Below are 24,106 nucleotides of genomic sequence, written 5' to 3'. Positions count from 1 at the left end.
CTTTTTGAGACACCACCTGTTGCTGGTTCTCCTCTTCTCTATCCTTCGCCCAATCTTTAATTAGCTATGAACCCCAGCTGGGGTGTGGTCCTTGGCCTCTTCTCTTTCTCCACCTGCCTTCCCTGAGTAACTCACCCACTCCTGTGATCCAACTACCATCTGCAAGCAGATGACTCCCAACTATGTATCTCTAGCCAAAGGTCCCCACTGAGCACGAGACCCAAATATCCAGTCCCCTACCTACTGGACATCTTCATCTGCTCATTCTGCCAGCACCTCTAAGTCAACATTTCTTGTCACACAATGGCACCACCACCACCAACCCATCATTTTAGGCTCCACCGTCTCTCTCACCTTAGTTCATTCAGTCATTTGAAGTCATACAGATCTACTTTCTTACCATTCCCTCTGTCTTTTCCTCTTCCTCCTCCCCTCCCTCTCTATTCTCACTGTCCTGATGCAGGTCCTCATCATCTCTCCACAGGTCTACTGCAGTAGTTTACTAACCAATCTCCGTCCCTAGTCTGGCCCTCTATACTGAAGTCAAATGACCTTTTTAAAACACAATTTGATCACATCACACCCTTACCAAAAATCCTTCAATGTCTCTCCACTGCCCTCAAATTAATTTCTAAGACAGCATTAAAGCTCTGGATGACCTGGAACCTCTCTGGCCTTACCTCTCATGTTGCCCTCCTTCCTCCCTCTCCTCACTTCCCCCCCCCACCCCCCCGGCCCTGCCACTTTTGCCTCCATACTAACTTCTAGCCACAGAGAGCAGATTGCATTCCTCTGCTTTGGGTCACGCTGTCTGGCCTGCTCACATTTCTGTGCCTTAGCTCCTACTGTTCCCTCTCCCGATAATATTTAAATGTCCACTTTCTCCTCTAAACCACAAACATCTTGAGGGCAGAACCTGTACCTTACTCCAAGTTCCTATTCCCAGCCCCTACCATGGTACTTAGCACAGACGAGACAGTCGATAAATGTTTACTGAACTCAATCAAAAAGTGAAATAAAAAAACTATTTACATTTGGCTTTCAAATTGGTTTTGTACTAACATTTGAATATGGATAGAGTTGATTGGGAAAATCACACAACTGCAAACAAAATAATGGAACTGTACTGTAAAGAATTGAATCCAAAGGTGCTGGGAAATGAACAGTTTCTAATTCTTATTCATTGCTGAGAATTCTTCCTACTTACCACTCCAGGCTTTATATGAATTATCTCATTTAATTTTTATAACTAAACAATGAATTAAATACCATTATTTTCTCTCTTCTTACGAATGAGCAACTGAAGCTCCGTGAAGTAACTTGCCCAAGATCTCACAGCTAACAAGTGTGGAAGCCAGGGCTGGAACACAAGCAGCCTAACTCCAGTGCAGACACTGGAGACACTTAACCCGTAACACTCTACATGTCTCTGTTATTGGGCACTGGCACACAGCAAGTACTTGGTAAGGCTCTGTTGGGATAATGTTCACCTTCTTGGTAGTCCTAAATGGCCAAAGGACAGAAAGCTTCAACTCTCAGGTCAGGGCACTGGACCTGAGGGTACTTTTGGCCTGCAGGGGGCAGTACACCCCACAGATGCTCCACAAGAGCCACACCCAGACTGGTCAGGAGGCTCTGCCAACAACAGAGAAACCAGACCAGCAGGGGTAGGGCTGTAAGGGAACCGGGTGGGGGGGTGGGGGAGCATGGAAGACTTGTCAGCAAGAGGGAGGGAAGAAGAAGAGCGACAGCGAGAAAGGCACTCCAGTCTGGGGCAGGAAAAGAGAAGAGAGGGAGTCTGGAGAACCCCCTTCCAGAAAAAAACACAGAATCGTATCGTAAATTTTAGACCACAAAGGGAATTTCATGGTAACATTCATAATGACAGCCACTGTGCTAAACACTTTACATAACTTATTTAATCCTCAGAGCAATCCTGTGAAGTAGGCGCTATAATTCACCATCTTATAGATAAAGGACATGAGGTACCGAGAGGTTAAGTAACTTTCGAAACAGCAAGAAGCAGGGCCAGGTTTCAAACATAGGCAGTCTGGCTGCAAAGCCCATGCTTTAACCCTCTGCTATTGCCTCTGGTGATCAGACAGTCCTACTGCCTCCTGATTCCGATGAAAAAAAAATGAGGCTCCATGACCTCTCCCCAAGGTCACAAGTTGGTCAGTAGCTATAACAAGGAAGTTAATGATCTGCAAAAAGTCATTATTTGCTCCATGAAGTTTATGTTTTAAAGTAAGCGGTGCCACTGGCTGGTCTTATGACCAAGGCCAAGTCCCCCCGGGTTTAAAGTTAGGAGGTTTCCGCATCCCAGCACATTGCTAAGACAAATTCCCTGCAGGAAGCAGTCTTTTGCTCATTTACCAAATATTTCCAAATACTCAGTATGTACCAGACCCTAGTCATTGGGATAGAAAGTTGAGCAAGACACAGCCCTGCACTCAAGGAGCTCCATGTAGGTCTAGGTATAGGAGCTGACACCTAAACAAACAAATGCACGAAAGTGATATAGGTCCTAAGATAGCACTGAAGGGGGAACCCCAAGGAGGGCCAAAAGAACAGAGGACTCTCCGGGGGAGATTAGCCTGGATTTTCCAGTTGGGCACAATCTAATCACATGAGTCCTTAAAAGAGGAAGAAAAGGCAGAAAGGTGAGTCAGAGAGATGAGACATGAGAAGAATTCGACCTACACTGCTAGTTATAAAGATGGAGAAAGGGCACACAAGCCAAGGAACGCAGATGCCTTCTCAAACTGGCAAAGGCAAGGAAAGCGACTGCCCCCTAGAGCCTCCAGAAGGGAAGGTAGCCCTGCCAACACCTCAGTTTTGGCCTCTTATGCATCTTTAGGATTCAGGAGGTGGCATGACATGGTATAAGAACATCTTAGCTTTGTCATTTATTTGGTTGCCTAATCTGGGGCAAGTCACCTTAAACTCTCTAAGCCTCAGTTTTCCTATATGTAAAATGGAGAAAATAATTACACTTACTTTACAGAATTATTATATGGATCAAATGGGGGTCACAGATGTGAAAGTACTTGGCAAGTACTGGGGTTTTGTTGTTGTTGCTGATCAATCATAAATGAAAATACGTCATTTCTGAAATCAGATCAGTGTGACTGGCAAAAATCTTTCCCCAGAATATTCACATATACAGTATTGCAAAAGTGAAGCATGCCTGGCCACCAGGGTGAGTGCAAGGCCTAACTCTACTGCTTCCTCAGCTGTTTATCTGATACCCCTCGCCCACTGCTTTCCTTTATTTTTATTATTTTTTTAGACACAGGGTCTTGCTATGTTTTCCAGGCTAGAGTGCAGCGGCTGTTCACAGGTGCATTCCCACTACTGATCAGCCTGGGAGTTGACTTGTACCATTTCCAACCTGGGCTGGTTCACCCCTCCTTAGGCAGCCTGATGGTTCCCTGCTCCTGGGAGGTCACCATATTGATGACACACAGTTCAGACACCTGATCAGCATAACACATTATAGCCCAGAATTCCTGGACTCAATCCCCCCAGCCTCAGCCTCCCAAGTAGCTGGGACTACAGGTGCATGCCAACGCACCCAGAGGCCCTATAACTGCCAGGTTCAAAGGATCTTTCCTAGTTTCCCTCAGCTTCCCAGACCACTTGAGAACACTGGGGCCACTCATTTCCCATGCCTCTGGGAACACTCTCGTCTGTGGCCTGCACATCACCGTGCTGCCTTGGCTCTCTTCCTTTCTAACCACACTCCCTCAGCCTCCTTCACTGGCTCTTCTACCTCCTCCCACTCCCCCACCGTGGACTTCCTCCCAGATTCAATCCTTCAGCCCTTTCATCTTTCCTTTTACTCAGAGAATCCATCCACTTAGGCAATTTTAAGTAAAAGCTTCCTGGAAAATGACTTCCAAATAAGTATTTATAGGCTAAATTTCTCATCTGAGCTTCAATCCCACATTTCTAACTTCCTGCTGGACATTTCCACCTAAAGAGAGTTTATGTCAGAGCAAAATGCTAGGGACATCGACTCAAACGGAAATACTAGCAGAAAACGCCCATTTTAGGTATACAAGAAAGGGCACTAAATTCTGATTTAAAAGAGGTAAGTTTGAGCAGATGGCAGAACGCATAGGGATGGTCCAATAAAATAAAGGCCCATATGGCTGGGGTGTGGCACAACGGCAGGCTGCTAACCAGGAAGGAACACTGCCTGCCCCAAGAGACCAGGGTTCTCATTACATCGCTGCTGCTGACTCTCTAGGTGGCCCTGGATAAGTCACTGCACCTCTCTGGATCTCAGTTTCCTTGTTTATAGGTTGTGGCAGCTAAATGGATTTAAAAGAGTTACGACATTGACATTTATAAGACTCACAGAAATATATAAGAAAAATTGGAAGATCTCAACAGTAAATGGACAAAGAACACGAACAGCCAATTTACAAAAGAAGAAGGGACAAAGTGCCAGTAAACACATGGAGAAACAATTCATTCTATGTAGCAAATGAAAACAAGCTGTTATTTTTACCTCTTAAATTAATAAGAGTTTAAGACAATAGTAAGAATGTAAATTAGAACAACCTTTCTAACAATCTAAGATTCAAAAATGGATCAGGTCAGGAGATGCATATCCAAGGGGCATCTGAATTAAGGCCTCAGCTAAGCTGGAGAAGTGGGCGAGCTCTCTGGCTGAGTGCTGTACAGCAGCAGCAGAAGACTGAGAGCTGGGCCTTATGGAGAAATACCCTCTGTTAGGGGAGAGGGGACAGGGACTGACTGAACAAACATAAAAAGGCAAGAAACAGGGATGTAGAAGGCCAGAAGAGCCACGGAGCAAATCCTGTTCGGCCTTGTCATGAGAGAACTATATCCCGAGCTCCTGCTGTATGCCACACTGATGCTTGAAATACACTGATGAATAAAATAGCATGGGCCTGCTGGCATGGAGTTACTGCCTAGCATATACAAAATAAAGAAGTAAAGAATTAAATAAATAATTACAAACTAAGATAAGGGCCATGAAGGAAACAGTTTAAAAATAGATAGATACAGAATTGACAATTAGTTCAGTGTCATTTTTATCAACCGAAAAGAAAGCAATCAATGGTCTCCAATTCCCAGTCTGGGAAGATGAGAACGGAGATAAGACCTTTGGATTTGGACAGGATGAAATCATGCGTGCCTGTGAGAATAGTGGTTGCGGAAGAAGCCAAATTGGAACGATTTTCATGAAGGAGTGGGTGGGCCAGAAATTGAGTTGCAAGTAGCCACCATTTTCAAAGGAATTTGGCTATAAAACGAAGAAGAGAAATAAGGTGTCTAGAAAAGGTGGCAAAAGACAATCAAAGGGGAAGATTTGTGTGTGTCTGGAGGCAGAAAGAGCCAGTGGACAGGATGAGGGTGGCCACACAGTGAGAGGCACGAGGGCACCCTCACTCTCCCTCCCCTCCACAGACAATCCTTGCTAAGTCCAGTCCACTCTCCCTGATGACGTCTTTGTAAGGAACGGTTTCTCCTGCCCACTTTCCCAGTCCTCTATGCCTCCAGCATGTTTCACTGCAGTGACTATAGCCATACCGTGTCCTCGTGGCTCATGTCCTCAACTCGAAGCTTTAAGTTTCTGCTCCAGGGTCACCCTCCCAATGAGACCTACTCCTGCCCACCCCCGCCACATTTCCCACTCCCCTTAACCTGCTAGACTTTTTCTCTAGTCCATAACACCATCATCTTCTAACATAACTATGCAATTTACTCATTACGTTTCTTCTTTATTGTCTGTCTTCTCCCTAGAATGGAAGCTTCACAAGGGTAGGGATTTCTGTCTGTTTTGATCACAGACATCCAGAACCTTGCCCGGCACATGGCAGGTATTCAATAAATATTAGTTGCTATGACAGTTTTTTTCTAAAGCTCATAGGTTGCTAATAGATATCATCCCCCCAACCCCCAAAAGAGTTCCTTGCGAAACCCTGCATAAAACAAAATTAAATACGTTTCTTTCTCGTGGGATTTCTCCTAGCCTATTATTTGAGAAAGTACACTGAAAACCTCTAAGAGAGATAAAAGAGTAATGCAGCATTTTCCAAGATTATTTGAACCCAGAACATTTTCTTCAAGTAATACCTCACTGGACGGGAGTTCTAAGAAATATACCTTTGAAAACATCGGCATCTGGGATAAAGTACAGATCCCAGTGGCCAGCTTTTTTAAGTTTCTTTATAATCAGACCCCATCTCTATCTACTCTTGCTCATCCTAGCCGTGCATCCTAGACTCTAGCATGCTGTTCTCAGGATTTACAAACCTCCATTCCTTTACAATGTCTCTTCCTGCAATGAAATGGACCTAGCAAAATTCCATCTCCTCTATGAAAACCCTGCCCAATTTACCCAAGCAGAGGTAGTCACTGTCTCTCCTGTATTCCCACAGACCTTTGCACATCCCTTGATTTTAGCATTTCCACACGTCAATCATAATTATACACCTATATGCCTATTTCTTCAGAGAGAATGTACGTGCTTTACAAACATGAACCATGCATCATTCTCTAGCATTCAGCATAAGGCATGGTACACAAAAGGTGTTCAGTATGTGCTAAATGAATGAATGAATGTATGATTCTAGAGTCTAGAAAACACAGATCAAATCATGATCCAAAGTTCTTGCTAATCCTCATCTTGCTCATCAATTTTAACAATTTAGGGAGCTCACCCTGTTGTCTTTCTTCTATATTAACTTCTCTCACTCTACTGGCTCCCTGCCATTAGCGTTCAACATGTTAAGATCCTCTCCTATCTTAAAAACCAGAACTTTCTTCAATCCTACATTCTCTTTCTGATATTGCCATCTCTCTTTTCTTTCAATACCAAACTTCTTGAAAGAATTATCTATTTTCACAGTTTCTTTTTTTTTTTTTTTTTTTGAGACAGAGTCTCACTCTGTTGCCCAGGCTAGAGTGAGTGCCGTGGCATCAGCCTAGCTCACAGCAACCTCAAACTCCTGAGCTCAAGGGATCCTCCTGTCTCAGCCTCCCGAGTAGCTGGGACTACAGGCATGCACCACCATGCCCGGCTAATATTTTTTATATATATTTTTAGCTGTCCATATCATTTCTATTTTTTTTTTTTTTTTTAGTAGAGATGGGGTCTCGCTCTTGCTCAGGCTGGTTCACAGTTTCATTTACATACATCTTCCTCACTCAAGCTTCTGCCTCTGACCTTGCCTTTGAAACTCTCCTAACCAAGATCATTAATGACTTTATTTTGTAAAATCCAATGTGCAATTTTTAGACGTCGCTTATTTGGCATTTTGGCAATAATGGGCACTGCTGACCGATCCCCTCCTAGAAACACTTTCTTTTGCCTTCCATGACAACATTCTCTTCTGTTTCTCTGGTCACATCTTCTCAGTCTCCTTCTAAAAGTCCCTTAAATATTGGTGTGCTTAAGGATTTGGGACTTGGCTCTCTGCTTTGCTTATATATTCTCCCTGGGCAAGCTTATCTATTCCCACCACCTTAATTCCTAGCTACATGCTGATAATGACTCCCAAGTATACGCTTACAATTTTTCCTTAGCTTCGCCCCTGTGCATACAGCATCCGGTTGGACATTTCCTCTGGGATATTTCACAGTATGTCAAACAAGGTAAGTCTAAAACTGAATTTATTATTCCCTCCACCTCCAAACCTGCTATTCCCTGACTTAATGAGTGGCATTGCCATCCACCTACATGCCCATATCAGAAACCTAGGACTCAGCCTTCATCTTCATTCCCAACATCCAATCCATCTCTAAGTCCTTTCGATTTTATTATATGTAAATCTCTTGATTCCAACTACATTTCTCTATGTTCATGACTACTACCCCATCCAGGCCACCCTCATTTCTTATCCAGATGTTTTAGTCGCTTCCTAACTGGGCTTCCTCCCTCTAGGTTTGCTTCTGTCTCATACGGCAACCAGATAGATTTTTCTAAAATGAAAATCTGAATATGTCCCTTCTCTATTCAAAACACTTCAGTAATAATCCTATTATCTTTAAGACAAAGAGCAAACTCTCAGGCTTTATGGGGGACTAGAGCTACCCTTTCACTGCAGTACAGCTAGATCCTGGATAAAAGCCACCTCACTCCCATCAACAAAAAAGGTAGCAGAGGCTAGAAAGATAGGCTCAGGGAAGGGGTGGAGTTATCCTAAGGACTGATATAAATATCGATACTGCTGAAATACTTAGCTTTGGGCCAGCAGTGAAGTGGGAGAGCTAATCCTGGGACTCTCATACTGAGGTGGGATCCTTGAGAAGTGTGCTAAATATTCCAGGTCAGAGGTGATCCCTGACTATTGGCAGAAACAAAAGAAACTAATATCCTTTGGAGAGAAGTGTCTCCAATTTAGCCCCACAGAATTCCTATAGATTGAAATACAATAATGAGCTCACAATTAAAAACCAACAAGCACACAGGAAGGCAAGCACCATGAGAGTCAGCAGAAACAATAAACAACAGATTTAAATCCCCAAGAACCATAAATATTGGAATAGATAGATGAATACAGAAGAGCTATATATTAAATGTTTAAAGAAATAAAAGGTACAATCACAAGAATGTAAAAATAACATTCATAAGAGACATCTCAGGGATAAAGGAAACACGTAAAAATGAAAAACAGTTTTTGAAATAAAAAACTCAATGAATGTGTTAAATAGCAGATTAGAGTCAGTTAAAGAGAGAATTAGTGACTTGTAAGATATATATCTAAAGAAATTACCCAGAATGCTGAGACAAACAAGAAGATAAAAAATATAACAGACAAGCTAAGGGATATGGAAAACAGAAAGCTGATATACAATATACTTTTTTTTTTTTTTTTTTGAGACAGGGTCTCACTCTGTTGCTCAGGCTAGAGTGCAGTGGTGTGGCACACTCAACCTTGAACTCATAGATCACCTCAACCTCGAACGCCTGGGCTCAGGCAATCCCACCTGAGTAGTTGGGACAACATGCGTACCACCACGCCTGGTTAATTCTTTTATCTCTGTAGAGATGAGGTCTTACAATGCTGCCCAGGCTGGTCTTGAACTCCTGTCCTCAAGCAGTCCCCCAACCTTGGCCTCCCAAAGTGCTGGGATTAGAGGCATGAGCCACCATGCCCAGCCTAACATACTTCTAATTATAGAATCTCAGAAGGAGGGAACAGAATGAAAGAGAGGCACTTCTGAAGAACAACAGCTGTAAATTTTCAACAAATGGACATGAACCTGCAGGTCCAGAAAGTATAATATATTCAGGATAAATAAAAAGAAATACATGCTATGGTAGCCAGTCTGCAAGAAACCCCCAATGATTCTCACCTCCTGGTATTCACAACCTTATGTAGTCGCCTTCCTAATTATACCACAGTTGGTCTGTGTGACCAACAGAATATGACAGAACTGATGGTGTGTCACTCCAAGATTAGGTTATAAAAGACACTGTGGTTTCCGTCTTGGTTGTGCTCTCACTTTCTTGTTCTTTCCTGGGTCAGCTGTTCTGGAGAAAGCTAGCTGCCATGCCATGAGCATCCCTAAGGAGAGGCCCACAGATGAGGAACTGAGGCCTCCTGCCAGTGATCCTGTGAGTGAGTCAGGCTGGAAGCAGATCCTTGAGCCTGGTCAAGCCTTCAGATGACTGCAACCTCATAGGAGACCACAAGCCAGAACCACACAGATAAGCTGCTTTGGGATTCCTGAATTAGAAAAACTGTGTGATATAATAAATATTGTCTGAAGCAGCTAAATTTCACAGTAATTTTTACACAGTGATAGATAACTAATACACATGCCAAAATCAAACAGTTCTGAATGGCTTACAAAGAGCCTTCTCCATCTGGTCCAGACTGTCTCTTCAGCTGCACTTCTTGTCACACTCTCTCCAGCACATTACATTTCAAACACACCAAACCTCTTTTAGTTTCTGGAATGCACCATGTTCTCTCCCACCTCTGCCCTCTGTACAGCTCATGTGATGTACCCCTGCTAGACATATTCTTCAACGCCTTCTCCTCTACTCCCAACATGTATACTCATCTGGCTGATTTCTCCCCATCATCTAAGCACTCACCATATTGTATGATAAAGTCTTGTTAAATTGACTCTTTCCATTAGACTTCAGGCAGGATGATACCTGTCTCCTTTATTATTATGCCTGCACAGTTACCAGCACAAAGAAGGTATTCAGTAAATATTTGTCCTTTATAAGCCACAGGATAGGGCCAGGCAGGAAGGCTAAAGGTTGAAGATTGTAAACACCCTTGGGCAATGATCCAAATGAAATCTTCAACATAGCAACTGACGTAACTATAAAGGAACCGAGAAATTGCTATATTCCATACAACCTCAGGTTTTTAGGGGAGGCTTGGGGTAGAGTCAGGACTTAAAAGTTGGATGGTTTCCAGTTCCTCCTAAGTCAAACCCTGTTTTTGTGGTTTCACTATAATCCTTGAATTGAAATCTCTGAACATTAGACACACCCATCCTTGAAAGCACACTTACAACTGTACTCAAAGGCCAAATGGAAATGACTTTTTAAAAATTATCATCTGTTTTGCATTTGGAGGACAATTCCAGCCCACTATGTTGATATTTAAGATCTGTTCATATATGGTATTTGTGGAGCATGCCTAAATATGACCATATACATACACATATATACATGTCATAAAATATTAATCACTAGTACCCTCTACTGGTGGAAATACTTTATCTGCTCATATGAATGGTCTTATTGCCCTCTAGTGACCACGACCTATAAAGACAGAATATCCAGCAGCAGATGGGAGAATCTCCTTGGCTACAATGATAGGGTTTTATGTTCTTTAAGCATCTAATTTTCTCAGATTCTGGTTTATATTACAGGGGTGCCACTCAAAGACTCTTGGGGGACCCTCCAGGGATTTCATACAGCTCTTCCCAGCTGTTAGTGCCAGTCTGAAGCTGCTCTCTCTCCTGTTTCTCATGAACAAGAGGTCAAGGGGAGGCAGACAAGGCAATGGCTGCACTAGTGAGGGCAAGAACAGCAGCTGTGAACGACTGCCCTGGGCTCCCTGGGGAGCTGGGAGCAGCTTGAGGAACACATGTTGGCCCTCCCTTGCATATTATTCACAGTTGTATACTGTACTAAAATGGCAATGCAACATAGTCCCTGCTTTACCTTTTAAATATCTCCTAAGCTATAATAAATGATGCAGCGGTAAATGTTGCTATCATTTTGTTTTATAAACCAGGCTTTGCAGGATATTTCTACTCAAGACAGAAAAGCCAAGTCTCTTTCAAGATGTAACTGAATGTCACTTCTTCCATGACGCCTTTTCTTGAGTCCATAGATGTCAATGATTTCTCTGTTCTTTGTGCCAGCTTATACCTTGTATAGGTCAGAATGGTACTCAGAACGTAAGTTATGTTTTTATTTGCACACTCAAAATGTTATCCATAGATCACTGCCGGTTACCAGTCCATGAGGTAAGTACAGAAATTGAATATAAGCATTTAGAAACTTTTGCAGCAATTTGACAAGGAGTCATTCTACATCTGTTGAATCTAATTTTAAAAATTAGGGTTTGTATTTTATATATTTTAATATCATTTTTCTGGTAATTTTTATTACATATTATAAAAGTATTGGCCTAAAACCAAGGGAGAATTTTTTAGATGGTCCTTTATCAGAGATAGTTTGAAAAGCACTGATACAGCAGATAACTTCATATTTGAGGGAGGGAGGAATGAAAGAAGGGAGAAGACAAAATATAAGCACTTGTCATAAAATTAAGAAGGAAACATACCTATCCTTGTTGATTTTAACACTTCCCTGGAGGGTATTTTCTTCTTTAATTCTCGTAAGGCTTCAACTAGATTCTCTTTGCTTTGATCAGGAAGCTCCAACATAGCTTTCCATCTTTTTAGGTCTTCTATAACCACAACTCTCTGGGAAAAAGAAAAGTCATTTGGAAAATGGAACATTTTCATTAGAAAGACATCTGCCTTCACCTGAGCTAATGGGGCTCCTATTGGCATATGAATTATTGATTATGACCTGAACCAAAGCACAGTGTGCCTGATGGCCCCAAATGATGGGTAATTGCTTAAAAGCAGGTCCTGCTTGCTGCAAGTCAGGAAGAGAGGTGCATCTATTAGGAAAAGTGCAAGTTTTAATCTTACCATGTCAGACACCACTGGGCACTTAGGAGGGAGAAGCAATAAGGAAAAGAAGAAAAGAAAAATGATGCTGAGGTGAATCAACCCTATAGCTTACTTAAGAGTGTCTTAATTCACAGGCAAGAACAGAGAGAGAGAAGTCATAAAGACATGTTTATTTCAACAATTAAAAACACACTTCAAAAGTTTCACTCTTGCTAGAGCAGTGGTCCACAAACTTTTTGGCACCAGGGACCATTTTCATGGAAGACAATTTTTCCATGGACCGGGGAGAGAGGGGCATGGTTTCGGGATGATTCAAGCACATTACATTTATTGTGCACTTTATTTCTATTATTATATTGTAATATAAAATGAAATAATTATATAACTCACCATAGTTTGGGGACCCTCTCCTAGAGGATAAAATGCACTCTCTCTCTTGTTCAAAGAATTTTTTAAAATGTCAAACACAGAGAAAGGTACAGAGAATAACCCACTACTTATAATGAAAAAAAAAGTTAACATTTTGTCATCACATAAAATAATAAAACATTATAAAGTTTAAGTCCCTTTATACCCTTTACCAGACTCACTGGCCTCCTTCCCTTCCTAGAAGAAACTATGTATGTGTACCATCTTATATTTGGTATGCATCTTTCCATTAAGTGTAAAATATTAACAATTAAGGAATCTGGGTAAAGGGGAAAAGAAAGTTCTTTGTACTGTGTTGCAACTTTGAAATTACTTCAACTAAAAACTTCCTACAAAGTAAACTGGAAACAAAAAATAAAGTTGCTTTTATAATTACACACAAAAATCTTGTCTTGGATTGTTATTACCCTGGGGAGGTGGGGCACAGTGAGGCATTAGAAGGCGGTATAAGAGGCTTCTGGGTTTCTGGTAACATTGTTTCTTGATCTGGATGTTGGTGTATTAGTCGCCGTCATGAAAATTCCTCACGATGTACACTAACAATTTGTGCACTTTTCTATATGTATTTTCTGTATGATAGTTTGATAAAAAGCTACCAAAAGAAGTCTTGTCTCCCTTCGTTGGCTGGAGTTTGCTTCCAGCCTAGACACCCATGGTGGGGGAAGGGTATGTTTGACTTCCCTACTTTCCCATCTTTGCTTCTCCTCCTCTCCAGTCTGCATGTTTGCTTTGGTTTGATCCTTCCAGGTTCAAAGCTAGGAAAAGGAGGAAAGGAAAAGGAAAGGAAGAGCCCTACTTTCTGCTGGGATCAGGTTTTAGTGCTCCCTGGACTTGGCAGATATTTAAAGCTGACTCTTTCTTTTTCTCTTATAGGGTATTTTTACAGTTCCTTAGAGAGCTCCAACTGTTGAGTTCTTGCCTGCAGTTCTCATAACGTGGGCAATGCCTCCTACACCCAGTTGCTTGCAAATTCTGCTCTGGTCCCCAGTTTTTGGCAACCCACCTCCCACAGACTCTGTAGGGATCCCATTGTCTTTCCAAGGATGCTTAGGAACCCACCCACTTTCATTCAACTCTAGGCCAGACAGTATTCTCTTCCGCAATAGCCCACATCTTTGTCCTAAAAAATCCTGAGGGTAACAGTCTTCCCAGTGCAGTCGCTTCTCCCTTTGGCATCACTCAGCCACTCTCTGTCTTTAGACTTTCCCAAGCACACGTCTGATCTCTGTCCACCAACTCCAGGAACTGAAGTCAAGTTCTCTAAATGAAAAATACCACGACACCCTCACCTCATCCAGAGTTAACCGCAACCTTCTTTATAACCTCTGTTGAGTGACGGGATCAGGATTCCAAAACTAGTCTTCATGTATTGCCTTCACAGGTTCTGCGCAGATGGTCTACAACCTCATTTGGGAATATCATTTGATACCTACTGCTTTTGTTCTCAAACTTTAGGGGCCTTAGTCAAAATTGAGACAAAGTCCTTTTCTATGATCAGTTATATACAAACATCTTATAATTTTGAAATCTAGTCCCCTAACGGTATTTAGTTCCTTTCCCCCATACTTTCCCTGTTATAAACATTGCTTCAGTGAATTCCTGCCTATGACAGTTTCTTTGATTGTTTTATATATTGTCTTCCATCCCTTACCTTTCAACTTTTCTGGGTCGTCATGCTTTACATAGTCGATGGCTGCTTTATCTTGCTCCTCCTACCCCATCCAACCTCAGAATCTCTCTGTTTTAATAGTAATGCTTAATCCATTTGTATTTATTATGATTACTGATAACTGGACATATTTTCTCTTTACATTTTTTTCTCCTTATCATCCATTTAACAGTCTGTTTTCTTTAATCTTTGTTTCTGTATGGTTTGAAAGTTATACATCATGTTTCTATCATTTTAGTATATACCTTCACAATTTTTAAGATTTATATTCAATGAAACCAGTACCCTCCTTACAAGCCTCTACTTCAGAAACCTCTATTAAATGGCTTGTCTATCCTTTATGTCTTTTTTCTTTCATATTTCTCTTCTTTTTATTTCTCTGTGATACCTTCTAAATGAATTCTTCAGATCTAGCTTCCAATTCACAATTTCTCTCTTTAGCTATGGCTTGTCTATTTTCAACCTGTTCAATGTGTTTCTGCTTTAACAAATAATATTTTTTCATTGGACAAGTTCTGGCTTTGCTTTTTCCTCCAAACCTACTACTTGTTCTCTTTCCATACTACCCTGTTCTTATCTTATGGTTTCTATTCCTTTCTTTATCTCTGTGGATATTTTAAACATATTTAATTTAAGGTCTCTTTCAGATTGTTCTCATCTATGTTTCTTGGGGTAGAAAATCAATGACTTATATATATATGCTCATTCTCCCTCTTGGTAATTTATTTTCTAACAGACTGTAATTTTTGAACACGAGTTCATCTTTAAAGAGGATTGTTTTCCACGAAAGTCCAGTGTGCCCTAGAATGTGAAATATCTTAACAGGGAAATGTCACATTTGCCTTTGCCAAGGTCTTTGGATATTCCTGGTTCTATATCAGTTATTACATTAATTTTTTTTTGGCTTTGCAGATAATGTGAATTTAAACTACAGTTGGCCCTCTCAATCTGTGGGTTCTACATCTGTGGAGTCAACCAACCACAAAATTAAAATATTTTTTTCAAAAATATGGATGGTTGCATCTATAGTGAACATGTACAGACTTTTTTTCTTGTCATTATTCCCTAAACAGTACAATATAACTATTTACATAGCATTTACATTACAATAGGTATTACAGGTTGAATACCCCTTATGTGAAATACTTGTGACCAGAAATGTTTTCGATATTGAAATATTTGCATTATACTTACCAGCTGAGCACCACTAATCTGAAAATCCAAAATCAGAAATGCTCTAATGAGTATTTCCTTTGAGCATCAAAAGGTTTTGGATTTGGGGGCATTTTGGATTAGGAATGCTTAACCTGTGTAAGTAATCTAGAGATAATTTAAAGTACAGAAGAAGATGTGTACGATTTATGTGCAAATACTACACCGTTTTATATAAGAGACTTGAGCATCCGTGGATTTGGCTATCTACAGGGGTCCTGGAACCAGTCCCCCATGGATACTAAGGGACGACTGTATATACATTCATGTATGATAATAAGTGTGTGGTTCTAATTTATTATAGTCGACTTTTTTCCCATCTAAGACCCTGAGAAGATTATAATCTTCATGCTGCTTCCTTGGACCAGTGGATGGAATTTTTCATTTTTCACAAACATGGTAGTCCTATCTTGACTCCCAACTTCATGAGGGTGAGGGGATCAGTTCCAGCTCCCGACATCACATTAGCCTGAGGCCTTATCTCCTGTCCCCATACTGGCCTTAAAACCCCAACCTCTAAGCATTATATCTGAATTCAATATTCCCTGAAACTATTTAGCTTAAGCTCCCACTTACTCTGGGTTTGGATTTCCTCTCTCTTCCTGGCACCTGAGAATTTCCCTGTCTTGCTTTCAAGCTCAGCTCTCTACTAGAGACTTTTTATCAATCGTTTCTACATTGTTGGAATCGAGTTAGGGGTTCCACATCAAATCACTTCAAAATGTGGAAGTATAGAAGTCCAAATTCTTTAGCATGGCGTAAAGCCTTTCATGACTTGGCCACTGACATCCTTTTTGGTCTCATCATTTGCTCCAGATATACCAAACTATTTGTAACTTTCTGAATGCAATGCACCCTTTTTGAATTTTATATACTCTGTCTAGCATGCTCTTTTTGGTTTTTTGCCTCATTCACCTGATAAACACCCGTTTATTTTTTAAAACTCTCTTCAAGCATCACCTCCTCTATGAAGTCTTTCTTCTGCTTCTTTTTTTTTTTTTTTTTTTTTTTTGAGACAAGGTCTCACTCTGTTGCCCCGGGCTGGCGTGCAGTGGTGTCATTACAGGTCAATGCAACTTCAAACTCCTGAGCTCAAGTGATCCTCCTGCCTCAGCCTCCCAAGTCCCGAGTAGCTGGGGATACAGGTGTGCGTCACCACACTCAGCTAATTTTTAGATTTTTTGTAGAGACATGGTCTTACTATGTTGTTTAGGGTGGTCTCAAACTCCTAGCCTCAAGTGATCCTCCTATCTCAGTCTCCTAAAGTGCTAGGATTATAGGCGTGAGCCACCTCCCAGCCTTATGAAGCCCTTCTTGCCTCTCTTCTGCCACATTTGACCATACTTTCTCTTGGGTCCCTTTGCAACCAGTATAGACTCCTACTGCTGCATCTATGCTTTCTGCATATACTTATCAACAAGGCTGTCTTCCCCATTAGACAACGAATAACATGAGGGCTGGAACAATTTCTCATTTATCTTGCTATCCTCAGTACACAGTAGGTATAATTGAACAAAACTCTTTCTACCTTCAAAGACTAAGTACAGTATGGTTTTCAGATCTGAGCTTTTAGGGCAGAAGTACGAAAAATAGCAGTCCATTCAAGAGCAAAAGAATTCTCTATTTATCAAAGAAATGTCTCCATACATCTGTCTAAATATGGGCCCCCAAACAGATATTTCAAATTACTTAGAGTAACAAAAGAAATGGACACAAAATATCAATGGGGAAGCTACAATGAGTAGTGAAATAGTTACCACCAGAAAGAAGATGTGCTCTCCAATATACCATCTGGTCTTACAGTAGTGGATGGCTGAAATATCAGGTTTGACAAAATCAATTAGGGAAAATGATTCACTCATAAGCAATAATGTGGGCACCATTCCACTGGTGGGGGCAAGAGACAACATATCGGCTAGTCAATCCCACAAAGGAAGGAAAGGTTTATAGAACATTCTGAAGTGATGAACTTAAAAGAATTAGCATATTCTAGGATCTTTTAATAAAAAAAATTTATTGCAACCAACAGAAGAAATTGCTTTCCCTTAAGGGAGTGAGAACAGATTAACCAAATTAACCTTTACCATTTAAATGTACACTACATGAGCTCTATTGAGTATCACTGTTATTGAATGTGATAAGGCTAAGGCAAAATTACTTGTAATATACTGATAACAGAAGTACAATGGTCCTAATATCCCAAGATTTTTTACCTCCTCAGCTTGGCATTCAGAAATCTCCACCTTTTTTTTTTTTAAGTTCACCCTATAAGGGGCAGACTATGGACCCAGATTGTCTAGTTCAAATCCCAGCTCTGCCACTAAAAGCTGTGTGATGTTAGGCAAGCTATTATACTTTACAGATTCTTCATCTATAAATGATAAAAGCATACATTTCATAAAGCTGATATTAAGATTTAAAGATTTAAGATTAAAGAATTAATATTTCTAAAGTACAATACCCAGTCCATAGAAATGGGCTCAATAAATGTTAGTAGTAATTATTACTATCACTACGTTCATCATCATCATCATCATAATTCTCAGCCCTAGTTTTACTACACAAGCCTCTTCTATTCCGTACACGAGAAGAAGAAACTATTAATCAGTTTGTACTACATGCCAGGCATAATGCTCAGCCCTTCCAACATGCATTTATTTATTTAGCCCTCAAAACAATGTTGCAGGTTAAGTATTAGGTGTTGTTATTCTTGATGTTACTGATGAGGAAACTGAAGCTTGAACATTCAGCAGATTCTTGGCATTACGTGATACTCAGCAGAAAGTGGACCTAGCTAACTCTCCAAAATTCACATTTAAGTGAACTTGTTTCTAATTTGCCATTCCATATCCATGAAAGTATGCATCATGAGTGCATAAAGGAAACAGAACAAGTACCATTTATGAATGGTTATATGCCACTACTTCCCTCTACCTAGCCAAATCTTCCCTTCCCTTTAAGGCACCCTGCCACATAGCCTCTGACCACTAAAACAGACACTAAGTTCTCTCTTAACTCTAAACCCTGTCTACATGATAATTTTGTAATGGATCCCATATGATTTTGTATCATTATTTATTAATTTCTTATAATTGGAGCCCCTTACAGGAAGTCTCATGAGGGCTTATATTTTGATCTTAAATTTCTCTTATGTTCCCTATAGCTGCAGTCCCCAACTTCCAGGCCTATAGGCCAGAGGCAAGGCTGAGGCAGCGACACCCCACCCCTGTCCATGGAAAACCTGTTTTCTATGAAACCGGTCCCTGGTGTCAAATAGGTTGGGAACCACTGCCCTGTAGCACTTACATAGTGCTGGGCATAAAGTTGTTTCACAATATTTGGAGAATAGTTTACTATTAAAACCCTATAAGGACATGCCAGAATAAGTATGACTATTATTTATTCAATAAATCTTATCAACAGTGCAGCAGGCACTGTGTTAGATTTTGGAGCAGAATCAGAACATAAGATACTTAGCAGTCTCAGGCCTCAGAAGTTCACTGTGAATTAGAGAAAACTACAGGTAATCAGATAATTACAATATAGTAAGGTAAGTGCTATGACAGGTATTTGAACCAAATGCTGAAAGAATACTAAAGAAGAAAGGAGTAACTCTCCTAAAGGACCCAGAGGCACTTCAACATTCATTTATTTAAGAAATATTTATTGAGCACTTAAATGGTGTCAGGCACTGCATTCGGTCTAAGGACATAGAGGTAAATAAAATATATTCAAGGTCCATATACTCATAGAATTTATAATCTAGGAATTACAAGGAATGTGGTTTTTGAGTGTGTTGACAAATGAGTAAGAATTCACTCTGTAAAAAAAAGAAACAGAAGGGCTTTCCAGGAAAAGGGACCAGCATTAAGTCCAAGAAAGCCCTGGAGACATGAAAGAGAATAATTTATACAAAGAGCAAGTGGCTCACACCTGTAATCCTAGCACTCTGGGAGGCGGAGGCAGGAGGATGGCTTGAGCTCAGGAGTTCCAGACCAGCCTAAGCAAGAGCAAGACCCCATCTCTACCAAAAATAGAAAAAAAAAAAAATTAGCCAGGGCATGGTGGTGCATGCACCTATAGTCCCAGCTAAACCAAGAGCAGCAAGGAAGGGTGTGGCTGGAATGCATACATGTAAATGAGAAGCCACAGGGATGAGATGATAAGGCACACTGGGGCAGAACAGGAAAGGTTTCATGTGCCATGCCAATGCTTTAGTTTAGTTCATTTGGGCATTAAGAAAAATGGGAGCTCCAGTGGCACAATCGGTTAACAATCGGTTAATAAGAAAAACGTATTGTGGCTTACTATATGCCAGGTCCTGTGCCAAGTGCTGGGGACACAAAATCAATAAGACATAGTCTTTCAAGAAGCTTAGAGTAACAGGGCACAGGCAAGTAAAGAAACAATTATAATATAGCACAAGCAAGAGCAAGGATACGTGCATGCTTAAGATACAGGGATGGCTAGAGACGGGAATGCATCTGGGGGAAAGAAGGATGGTCAGGAAAGGCCTCACAGAAGAGAAGACTCATGATCTAGGTCATGGGGGATGAATACAATTTCATAAAGTAAAGATAATAACACAACAGTAAACACTTGCATAGTACTTAGAATGTGCCAGGCTCTATTCCAAGCACTTTATATATATTGACTCACTCAAACTTCGTAATACCTTATAAAATAGGTATTACTATTAATCCCCATTTTATAGATGAGGACAGAGAGGTTAAATAACTTGCCCAAGGTCACAAGGTAGTGTGTGGCAGAGCTGGGATTTTAACACAGGCAGCTTGGCTCCAGAATCTATGTTCTTAATTACTACAGCCAAACTGCCTCTAACACAGGAGGGTGAGGGCATTCCAGGCACACAGGACAGTAAACGCAAAGGCACAGAGGTGTGAAAGAGCACATCGTGGGGGAATTGTGAATGGCTGACACTGGATGGAGTGTGAATGATAGGAGCAGCAGGGGATGAGGCAGGCAGGTGTCAGCCCTTTCGTGGAAGGCCTTGGGTGCCATGTAAAGAACCATGGTCTTTATCAACAGGTAAGGAGAAATTATGAAAAGGTTAGGCAGGGAGGTGACCTGAGTAGAGTTTCTTTTCTGTTTTAGACATATTTCTCTGACATAAGAGGGGAGGGGAGGCTGATAGGGGGAAGGGAGACCATGGGCAGGGAGAGAATTCAATAGACCATAGCACTACTCTAGGTGAGAAATAACAAGATTTTGAATTTAAAGTGGAAGACGAGCAAGTGAGAATGAGCAAGAAGGACTTTTAGGAAGAATTGAAAATTGTATATAAGAGAAAAAAGAGTCAAGGATAGTTCCCTAGGTTTTTAGTTCCAGTAACTTCATATTGGATATAAAAGTAAATATAAGAGAAAAGGAACAGGTTTGGAAGAACAGCTGATGCATTTAAGGGAAATGTTATCCCATGTGCCTGTTGTTTATTCTGAGTCCATAATCTTCACATCACTTATTTTCATCATCACACATAGTGATTCTCATATGGGGCACAAATGGGGACACAGAGGGAAGAAGGGGCAGGTGGAGGTATATTAGAATCTGGGGCCAGGAGTAGTGGCTCACACCAGCACTTTGGGAGGATAAGGTGGAAAAACTGCTTGAGGCCAGGAGTTTGAGGCTGCAGTGAGCTATGATTGGGCCACTGCACTGCAACCTGGGCAACAGAGTGAGAACCTATGTCTCAAAAAGAAAACAAAAACAAAAAAACAAATCTGGGTGTTTATAGGTGAGATGGGTGTATGTATAGTTCAATTATTCCGCCCATCTTCTTCCTCCACTGCTGTACACAATTATTCCTGAATATTCTGACAAAGCAGAGACAGTTGAAAAACTTGAATGTATTCTATGAAGTCACAGAACTGCAAGACTAGGAGACACTTTAAAGATCATCTACAGTTCAGTAGGTCTCAACCAGGGGCTGCCTGGAAGTATCTGTGGGCATTTTTGGTTATCACAATGGGAGGAGCTATTGGCATTTAGTGCCTGAGAGCCAGGGATGCTAAACATCCTGTAACTCACAGGACAGTGCCAAATAATGAATTATCTTGCCCCAAAGAGCAACAGCGCTCCCTTGAAGAAACACTGAGAATGCTTTGCTTAAAGATCAGCCAGTTGCCCAGTAGAGCCTAGAACCCAGGGCTTCTGTTTAAATGTCCCTTCACTGCTTTCCAATATGGATCTGGAAAGCCTGTGGGACGTCTAGAAAAGGAGACCAACTTAGTATGTAATTCAAGTACTCAGAATGCTGCCTTGCTGTCATAGTCCTTTGCACATTTTCTCTAGCCTAGATTCCCTCTCACCTTCAGAGATGTAGGCTGGAGGTACAGGTTTAGCAGTTGTCAGCATAGAAAGCCTTGAGACGGATAAAGTCACCCTGACCAAATACATAAAATGTGACTGAGCTCTCAGGAACACAAACAGGAATCTAGTAGAGGAAGAGGAACCAAGAAAGGAAACTGAAAAGAAATCAGAAACGTACAAGGTAAGGTTAAAGATGACAAAGGGGACTAATTACAAGTTTGTAATGTTTTGGTGAGATAATTACTTTAGCATTTATTAGGTACCTATGTTCATTGATTCATTGTATCTGTTCCTTGCATCTTCCCTGAGTTCAAGGTCGTAAAGAGTCCATTCAGGCCGGGCGCGGTTGGCTCACGCCTGTAATCCTAGCACTCTGGGAGGCCGAGGTGGGCGGATCGTTTGAGCTCAGGAGTTCGAGACCAGCCTGAGCAAGAGCGAGACCCCACCTCTACTAAAAATAGAAAGAAATTATATGGACAGCTAAAAATATATATAGAAAAAATTAGCCGGGCATGGTGGCGCATGCCTGTAGTCCCAGCTACTCGGGAGGCTGAGACAGGAGGATCGCTTGAGCTCAGGAGTTTGAGGTTGCTGTGAGCTAGGCTGACGCCACGGCACTCACTCTACCCTGGGCAACAGAGTGAGACTCTGTCTCAAAAAAAAAAAAAAAAAAAAGAGTCCATTCAAACAGACTCCTTCCCAGTCCCAGCTGTAGCTGTGGGGCCATGTGATACAGTTCTGGGCGATAAGATATGAGAGAACAGAATTATCACCCACCCCTTACTGAGTTTGTACAGGGTATATAGAACCATATTTGGTACTTTAACATTCCTAACAGACAAGAACATTTTTCAAAAGAATAATAACAAAGGGGCTCGTCCTACTAGCTAGCAAACATACTGTAAAGCCAGAGTAATAAGTATAGCAGAGGTGCAGGAATTGATAAACTGAAGTCTGTACAGGGTATGGGGGAAACAAGGAAGAAGTGGTCAGGTACACTTTGGGGGAGGGGGCATAGCAAGAGATAATTCATAGATCTTCCACAATAGAATCACACCGCCTTGCTACCACAGTTATTTGCACATTTTCTCTAGTCCCAGATCCCCTCTCACCTTCAGAGATTCAATCGTGGCCTGCTTGTAAATCTTTTCTCCAGTATCTTTCTTCTGAGGGCTATTCTGGATTCTAGGCGTTCGAATGACGAATTTATCCATTGTTAGGGAACTCCAACTACCTTCACGTGCTTGCAGTGTTCTGGTCAAGAAAGAGGGCAGATTCTAAAACTTCCCCAAGACTGCTGTGATTTTTGTTCCCCAAAGTGACACAACTGGGTTCTCTGCAAGAATTTCTGAATTATGGGGGACTATTGGGTGGAATTTACAGGAAGTAAAAAAAGATCTTCCTAAGAACTGAAACAGTACACAATGATCAGACTACTTCCTGAGTTAGGAGGTTCCTAGCTGGCAGAAGTGCACGCTGTAGAGGGGATTCGAATATTTAGGACAGGTGTTGAACCTGGTGACTTCTAAATCCTCTTTCCAGTTGAGGATGGGTCGTGGCAGGGTCAGGATTACACTGAGCTCGATGAAGCCCTTTTAACAACTACCCCACCACAGCCACAAATCCCAACGTTGCCCTAGTAACCAGAAACCTACAAACACCTCCAGACCTCAGCAGGGAGGTCCTCAGATTTCGCAGCCATCTCCAGGAACTGCTCGGTGGTCAGAGTACCCTAACCACGAATGTCATGCACTGGATCCCCAAGCAAGGAGAAACACTATCCTCCTCTGTTTCCAGCAATCATGAGCTCGGGAAGGGGCACCCAACAACGGTCTGACCTGAGACCCACCAGGAAAATCTATCCCGGTAGCTGCTGGGCCCCTCCAGACTGCAACCTCTGAGGCCCCCAAGCCTAACCGCCGGTGTAGGAACTAAACAGACGCTTCCTGCCCAGGCGGTAGTTCCTCGGAAGCAGCTCCGCCGACTAGCACGGGGCCCTGACCCACAGCGAACCACACTCCCCAGCATGCATTACGAAGCGAGCGGCGGAAGGAGCGCCTAAGCCGCCTGTAGTTTTCCGAGACCGACTTCCCGCACAGCACCGGGCGCTTCCCCGCAGCGGAGAACTACATGCCCCAGCCTGCCCCGCAGAGGGCGCCGGTTCGCGCTAATACTCGCGATGGTTGGATCTACCTCCTCTCGGCAGTCTAGGAGACGGTCGTAGTCACAGAGGTGGGGCAGGAGGCGGCAGATTCAGGCGGGTCAGGGCGGGGCTGAAGCCACAGCGGAGGCGGAAGCAGTGGC

The 24,106-nt window shown here is 41.8% G+C and overlaps 1 protein-coding gene across 4 annotated transcripts in view; it reads right to left on the bottom strand.

Moving 5' to 3' along the window:
* The window catches only part of TCEANC2 (transcription elongation factor A N-terminal and central domain containing 2), a 37,293-nt gene extending 13,521 nt beyond the window's left edge, over window positions 1–23,772 (bottom strand). The window contains exons 1-3 of one of the 4 annotated variants that reach the window (XM_069477971.1): window positions 23,641–23,772; window positions 22,915–23,056; window positions 11,805–11,946 (exon numbers count right to left, since the gene is read on the bottom strand). In XM_069477971.1, the coding sequence (XP_069334072.1) occupies window positions 11,805–11,946; window positions 22,915–23,016 (244 nt within the window). In that variant the 5' untranslated portion in view covers window positions 23,017–23,056; window positions 23,641–23,772. Of the gene's footprint in view, window positions 1–11,804; window positions 11,947–22,914; window positions 23,057–23,471; window positions 23,522–23,640 lie in introns of those variants that run through there. The other 3 variants (XM_069477970.1, XM_069477973.1, XM_069477972.1) reach the window with 3 other exon arrangements.
* Window positions 23,773–24,106: the final 334 nt, after the last annotated feature.

This window comes from Eulemur rufifrons, chromosome 8 (assembly GCF_041146395.1).
Source record: "Eulemur rufifrons isolate Redbay chromosome 8, OSU_ERuf_1, whole genome shotgun sequence".
NCBI classification, from domain to species: Eukaryota; Metazoa; Chordata; class Mammalia; order Primates; family Lemuridae; genus Eulemur; species Eulemur rufifrons.
This window is presented reverse-complemented; position numbering and strand designations above follow the sequence as displayed.